Source organism: Ruditapes philippinarum, unplaced genomic scaffold, assembly GCF_026571515.1.
Source record: "Ruditapes philippinarum isolate M1 unplaced genomic scaffold, ASM2657151v2 ctg5048_1_1_1_1, whole genome shotgun sequence".
Classification (NCBI taxonomy): domain Eukaryota; kingdom Metazoa; phylum Mollusca; class Bivalvia; order Venerida; family Veneridae; genus Ruditapes; species Ruditapes philippinarum.
Window position 1 is genome coordinate 53,316 of NW_026863452.1, and position 8,162 is coordinate 61,477.

Here is an 8,162-nt window from a genome sequence, read left to right on the forward strand (position 1 = left end):
CAATTGAATGTACGAACATGTACATGTTACAATAAAAAGAACATATTTAATTTAGGTAGTCAACTGAATCCGCACAAACAACGATGTTGAAGGTAAAATCACATTTTAAAATATTATGACAATATTAGATATTTGAAATAGACTGTATACACGGTAGCAGTCATACTTCTCATACATAAAAAAATATGTCTTAGCCAAAATTGTAGCGAATTTGAGAAATGCATTCATGGACACATAATATATCTATTATAGTTGACCTGTGCCTATCTTATTGGTATTGTAATATACTTCTATTATTTTATAGGATGGCATAGAAGAATAATGGGAGGGCTGAGGGAACGCCTCCATTCTACCTTTTGATGAAACTGCTCTACGATGAGGCCAGGTAGCGGTGAGGAACTCGGAATTGATAAGTGAAGGAAGTCTACGCCGCTACCAGCGGAAAAAGTACACCTTTCTTCAGGGACAGACTCACCAGCTGTGGGATAAGTACAGGAATGGGGAGTTATCATCAACGGGACTTTTGAGAGAATTCGGCAACTTATACAAGCCCCAAGAGTAGAGTCGTAAGATGTCAAAAAAACAAACAACAATGACATGTGTATGGAAAAAATAACAATGAAAGTGTGAAAGTGAAAGTGACTATATATACATGTATGACATAATATTGACATACGATATGATATTTTATCTTTGCATATAAAACATGTTTTTATAAATTAAATGTTATTGCTATTGATCGTCTTCGTGTTTTTTTTTTCTGTATGTAATTTAATCAGAATTATGCATATATATCCTTATTATAAGATGGAATTCCAAATATTCGCATACAAAATGCGTCAAAATATGTCCAATTCAGTAATTTTATAATATATTATTTTAACAGTCTATAATGATTTGTGAACTATATGAAAAACAAGTAGTGATAAAATATAAGGGACGAGTTGGGGACGAGTTGACTAGAGGACGAGTTGTCCAGGGGACGAGTTGACCAAAAGGTAGCACTCCACACTAAATTTCAAGTTTCTGCCGTCAATGTCCTACAAGCAATATCTCTGATAAATCTGATCCCAAACTACACAACCTGGAAAAAGAAAACACATTTTGTTACGAACATATATGTCATACCATTGCAAATCTGTAATGAAATCATCCCATGTGCAACAGTCAGACAGTTAAAAAAAATCCAATTCATTCCGTAAAGGCCAAAAATCTATAGTGGTCCGAGACCCAAAACAACATTTTTCGTCCCTCCGGCAAAAAATACCTGCAAATATACGGTCTACAAAAACTCTGTCACTGCTTTAGCAACTCCCTATGCATGCAAAATATCACAAAGAAATAGGTGCTTGGCCTTGTAGATTTTTTGCTATTGCTGAAAGTTTGTACCCCCCTGTAAAATTACTTGTTTTCACCGAGCATGCTGTTTAAAAGCAATGTTTACAAACAATGGCGACCTTGACATCAATAATTATCAGCATGTGATTTCTAACCATGTTTTCGAATTTGCCAATGATCATATTACATGTCAGGAAAACAAATTTCATGCTGAAAATGCATTTTAAAGACAACCAGTCATTTAAATCCACAATAGTCACTATATCCATGAAATCCACCCTGGCCATTCGAAGCTGCGGCTTCATTTAGTGTGGTGTGCTGCCAAAAGGTGACGAGTTGACCAGAGGACGAGTTGACCAGAGGACGAGTTGACTCTGAATCTTTTTTATTGCATTCATAGGTATTGTTACAATATTCCGTTGTTGCATTCTTATTCTTAATTTTTATCAATTTTAATTTTCTAGCTACTAAAACATAGTAATTTCAGTTAGTCACTAAATATCACTTGTCACTTATCATTATTATTATCATAATTAAAATTATAATTATTATTATTATTATTACAAATATTATTACTTTTATCAAAATGTATCAGTAGAATTTTTTAATAATTATTATTATTATCAATTTTAATATTATTATCATTATAATTATATTTATATGAAATAAGTTTCAAATTGCTTGCTATGTATATAAAATTATAACTAACAGTGAATAAGGGGAATAAAGTTATGCATTGGAAGAATTTTGACGGCAAACATCATCATCATGTTTGCGTATTTTTTTATTGTTGACGTCAACGACGTCATTTCCTGTATACATAACATAGTGTAAGATATAGTGTAAGATAACACATTCTTGTATAGCAGACTGGCGTTTCCGTGAGATTTACCCATGCCGGAAATTTCATCTGGCATAGGGGTGCCAGATGAGTCGCGTGCCAAACAACAACGGCATTTTAGCGCATTTACTGAATGATCTGCGTTGAAATGACGTCGTTTTAGAAGGGAAATATGTGCTTAGGATGACGTCATTTCGCTGTTGTTATTTAAGTTGTAAGTTCATAGGCTATTGTAAGAAAATAGTTATGGATGAAATTACTTTAATTTCCATAAACATATATCATATTGAGGTAAACCATTTTAAATATGAAATAATATGGCGGAATATGCAAGAAAAATAATATCTCGGCAAGCCTCGTTATCGCCCAATGGGCGGGTCCCCTCGGGACGGATATTCCGGTCCGAACCGCAACATATGACAGATATTATTTTATCACACACCCGTGCCGATTTTGCGACTCCGTAAATATGGTATTGCACGGCCGTGCATATATTTTGACGTGACGTCATTAGCATTAACAAACATAGAGTAAAGACGCGCTAAATGTTAGCGTTATACTTCAGGCGCGTCAATGAAAAATGACTCTTATTTTACTTAAACGGTCTTTATTTTGGGTATGTGATAAATAGAATATTAAATTCGTGTAAGTTCATTACTGAATTTATTGCACTCGTTGAATAAAATAATATTATGCTCGCCAGAGGCTCGCATAATATAATTTTATTCAACTCGTGCAATAAATTCAGTATTGAACTTACACTCATTCAATATCCTCTATATGTAAGAAGATAAAAATGTGATTTGTTAAATTAAAAAGAAAGTCCTTGAAAAAATAGAGTTTAACCCCTCGAAACGTTGGAGATAGAAAAATTTGTTTAATAGATAATTATTATGCCCCCTTCGAAGAAGAGTGGGTGTATTGTTTTGCAAATGTCTGTCTGTCGGTTTGTCTATCAGTCTGTTCGTCAGTAGACCCTATGGTTTCCACTGATTATGATGGAAACTGTTCATTACAAATCAGTAGATGACTCATATTGATTTTGGGCTCAAGAGGTCAAAGGCCAAGGTCACAGGGGTCTTAAATGTAAGAATGGTTCCCGCTGACTATCTTGAAAACTATTTATCACAAAGTCTTGATATTTCACATAGTGATTGGGCATAACTATTAAGTAGTAGATGACCCCTATTGATTTTAGGGTCACAAGGTCAAATGTCAAGTTCACAGGGGCCTTAAATATCAGAATGGTTTCCGCTCATTCTCTCGGTTACAATTGATAACAAAGTCTTCATATTTCACGTATTGATTGGCCATAACTAGTGAATGGTCACAGCCGCCTCTAATGTCTGAATGGTTTTCGCTCATTATCTTAGTAACTATTGATAACAAAGTCTTCATCTTTCACATATCAATTGGTCATAAATGTAGATTACCCCTATTGATTTAAAGGTCAATACAGCAAAGGTCAAGGTCAAAGGGGCCTTTAATGTCAGAATGGTTTTCGCTCATTATCTTGGTTACTATTTATCACAAAGTCTCTATATTTCACATATTTATTGGTCATAACTAGTAGATGAATCCTATTGATTTTGGGATCACTAGGTCAAAGGTCAAGGTCACAGTGGTATTGAATGGTACTATGATTTCTGCTGATTATTTTGGTTATTATTTATCAAAATGTCTTTATGGTTCATATGTTGAGTGGTTATAACTAGTAGATGACCCATATTGTTTTTTTGGCCTCCAGGTCAGAGGTCAAGGTCACAGGGGCCATAAATGTTAAAATGCTTTCCGCTTATTATATCAGTTACTTTTCATCACAAAATCTTCATATTTCACATATTGATTTGTCATATCTAGTAGGTAAACCATATTGAATTTGGGTCACCAGGTCAAAGGTCAAGGTCACAGGCTCCTTGAATGGTAGTATTTATTTCACCTCATTATCTTCAAAGCTGGTTATCACAAAGTCATCATATTTTACATAGTGACTGGTCATAACTAGTAGATGACCCTTATTGCTTTCGGGTCACTAGTTAAAAGGTCAAGATCACCGGGACCTTAAATTGTGAGGATGGTTTCCGTTTATTATCTTGAAAACCTTTTATCACAAAGTCTTCATATTTCACATACTGATTGGTCATAAAGTTAGTAAGTGACCCGTTTTGATTTTGGGCTCACTAGGTCATGGTCACAGGGTTATTGAACGGTAGTATGGTTTATGCTCATAATCTTGAAAGCTATTTATCACAGAGTGTTCATATTTCTAATATTGATTGGTTATAATTATTAGATGACCCCTATTGATTTTTGGTCACTAGTTCAAATGTCAAGGTCAAAGGGGCCTAAAATGTCAGAATGGTTTCCGCTCATTATCTTGAAAAATATCACAAAGTCTTCATTATTTTTCCTTTTTTCCATATCTGAACACTTCCATGTACCCATTTATTGCGAGTTTCTATAACAATATAACCAATAATGTGAGTCAAAGGCTATAAAGCGGGGCATACATGTTGCGTTCGACATTTCTTGTTAATTAACTGTTTCCAGAATGAATTTAAGATCAGTGTTGTCAGATTATATATTTTTTATGTTTCTTAAAACATGTATGCATCTCTCACTTCATGAAAAGTACACCAAAGTGCATAACATTCGAGTTTTCCAGATTTCAGATTTTATTATCATATTTTATTAAAAAGAGAAAACAAGAATCCCCATAGAAAGCCCAACACGGCAAAACTGAAAACCTTGCAGGCTCGGTTTGATTGAGCCTGTTCATGGACGGTACTGCCAAGTGCAAGATACCGTCCACGCCCCCTAAAACCGGCTTAAGCAGAATTCAACATTTAACATGTAACTGGTACAATTTTGAATTTTGGAACATCCGCAGATGTGTTCATATGACGGTTATCATGGAACCTTCAATGTGACACGTAAGTGCCATTCCATGAAAAGCGGCATATGGTCCCCAAGTAAAAATATGCGTGTGCCCTAAACGTGAAAACAATGGGCGGAACTTAATTAAATGGAATTTTGAAAGGGGGTCAATACTGTAATGGTTAATAAGAACATTTCTGTATTGTTCAGTGTTTCCTGTACTTTCCGAAAGTTTTTGTGGTTTCTAGTAATTCGGCTAGTTATACATGTAATATCGCTGAAAAACCGGAAACTACCGGAAACTTCGGAAATCCTTTCATTGATGATCTAGATCTTGAACATCAAAGTTGATATAATAATTTCTAAATTGCAGAAATTACTAACGGTGAATTTAAAACAAGTTTGTCATTACTTATCTGTTTTTAAAAATATCGACAATCCCATTTTGATTTACAGACTGAAATCATCATTGATAAGCCGAAAAAAGCAAACTTATTCTTCCGGCAAAGAGTGAGCAGAAGTTGTTAGACAAATACAACATTAATTTACCAAAACCAAAATACTTCTGCATTCATGAGCGATACTGACGAAACTTTAGTTGCAATTTTTCGAATATTTCATCTTGCTATGTTAAAGAACCTAATAATTCGTTGCTAAGTTGTTTACATAAGTGTTAATGTCCCAAATAAACAATGATATATTGAATTAATGTTAACTTGTTAGTTTCTTAAATTTGGACGTTACATAAGCAAAACAGAAATCTAAACAAAAAAAAATCATCAAAAGTGTTTTTTTCACAAAGTTTATCCAAGGAAATTTACATGAAAAATGGAAAAAATATTTTAAAAGGTTTTCGCGCTGACGGACACACGAATCGCTGGTAAAATACTTGATAAAATATTACCTTGCTTTACACGGGCTTTAGCTTTTGATACATATGATGTATCAACTAACGAAGGTAATAAAACGAAACCTGTATTGATATTTGAATTTATGTTGGTTTTTGATCTATTTTTCCCGCATCATATACAATTCTGAAACATTTGTCGTCAATATTATGTGCCAACAACTTTTGCCAAAGAAAGGTTTGATTTATTGAATTAAAAACTTTCCTAAAATTAACTTTCCCCGACTCCGCATTTCAGATAAAAAATATTAATAAAACAGAATCCAAACAGAATAAAAAAAAGAGTAAAAATGACAAATGAGTGATGCATATTCATTGTTGTCAGCCTATTTAAAATACAATGTATACGTTCAAAATACTATCAAATGCCGTTGAATTATAATTATTGTTGAATGTTTACAATTCTTTTATCCCTTTTTTTTTCTGAAATTAACAATTTGAAAGAAATAGTGCTGATATCAAAGTTTAATAGAGTAAAATGATGTTTGCAACGTAAATGTATAAGAAAGGTTATTAGGGTAGCAAATATGTAGTAGTCTTGATCGTAGGAAACATTGTACAGATAATTTTGTATATGACGTCATTTTAAACTTATGACAAATATATATGAATGAATATTTGTTATTCCAAAACTTTACAGAGATTTCATTTTATTGTATCTTTGTAGTGACAATAAATTAATTTTGAACGCTTTTCAGAATGTTCTATTTTTATATATATGACATTTGTCGCTGACATATGAGTTAAGTAAAGTTTACTTTCAGTTAAGATTTGAGTAAAAAATCATATTTTGGGAAAGTATTAATAAGAGAGAGTTAACATTTTATACTTATGTATCATCGATTATGATTATTTGTGGAATTTTGAAAGAATTTTAATTTACAATCTCTCTATATATATTTCAAACAAACTCCTTGCTTGTATCTAACGATCTAGATAACTCAGTGTCAGATTTTGAAGTTCATTTTCTATATTTTCAGCCAATGCAATTTTCATACTGCTACAGAGTATTGAAGCTGGTGTGTTTGAGAATGAGGTTGCCACGGAGATTTATATTTGGAGTAGCAAGCAGATTAACTATATGCTAGGTGCAAATGGAATGCACTACAGTTACCTGATTGGTTACGGAAATGAATATGTTAAAAATCCATACCATAAAAATAGGTTAGTGTTTTTGCTGGCGACCTTTATTTCTCTATGTTATGACTCTTTGCAACTAACATCTAACTTGCAAATACCATTCACGAGAAAAAAAATCAAACATCAAGCCAATAAATAAATAAATAAATAAATAAATAAATAAATATATAAATAAATAAAAGTAGACATATTTCTGGGAGTGTCATTGAGCTTGGATATGTTTAAAACTTCACAGGGACAAATGTTTCAAAATACTCAATTTCTAGCCAACTTAAACCTTTCTAATTTTCGGTGTCTATTTCTCATACTGCTTTGGTTCTTCACGTTATCTACCGTTTAAGCGCCAATCAGAGTCCGAGGAATTTATTTGCATTTCATATCTTTTGTACAATTACAATATATTATCTTTTCATTTGTACATGAAGCGCATGCTCAAAGTCTAAGGAATGTGGATGGAGTTTTTATGAATCGTTGTCGGATAACCAAAACACATTAATCGGTGCTCTTGTTGGTGGCCCTGATGTAAATGATTATCATAAAGATACTAGACAAAACAAGCTAGGAAACAGTGTCGCTCTAGAGTATAATGCTGGGTTTCAGTCAGCTCTAGCAGGTTTGTATACAAGCTAGGAAACAGTGTCGCTCTGGATTATAATGCTGGGTTTCAGTCAGCTCTTGCAGTTTTGTATACAAGCTAGGAAACAGCGTTGCTTTAAAGTATAATGCCTGGTTTCGCTGAGCTCTAGCAGGTCTGTATACAAGCTAGGAAACAGTGTCGTTCTAGATAGACTATAAAGCTGGGTTTCAGTCAGCTCTTGCAGTTTGTATACAAGCTAGAAAACAGTGTTGCTTTAAAGTATAATGCCTGGTTTCGCTGAGCTCTAGCAGGTCTGTATACAAGCTAGGAAACAGTGTCACTCTAGATTATAATGCTGGGTTTCAGTCAGCTCTTTTAGGTCTGTATACAAGCTAGGAAACAGTGTCGCTCTAGAGTATAATGCTGGGTTTCAGTCAGCTCTTGCAGGTCTGTATACAAGCTAGGAAACAGTGTCGCAATAG

General features: G+C 33.6%; 1 protein-coding gene across 1 annotated transcript; it reads left to right on the forward strand.

Moving 5' to 3' along the window:
• Positions 1 to 6,113: 6,113 nt before the first annotated feature.
• Positions 6,114 to 7,716, forward strand: LOC132722129 (endoglucanase E-4-like; the record flags this gene model as incomplete). Its single annotated transcript, XM_060706561.1, is given in 3 exon segments — positions 6,114 to 6,141; positions 6,944 to 7,127; positions 7,529 to 7,716. Coding segments are annotated over 3 exon segments (400 nt in total), but the record flags the coding sequence as incomplete, so codon positions are not given.
• Between the last annotated feature and the right edge of the window lie 446 nt (positions 7,717 to 8,162).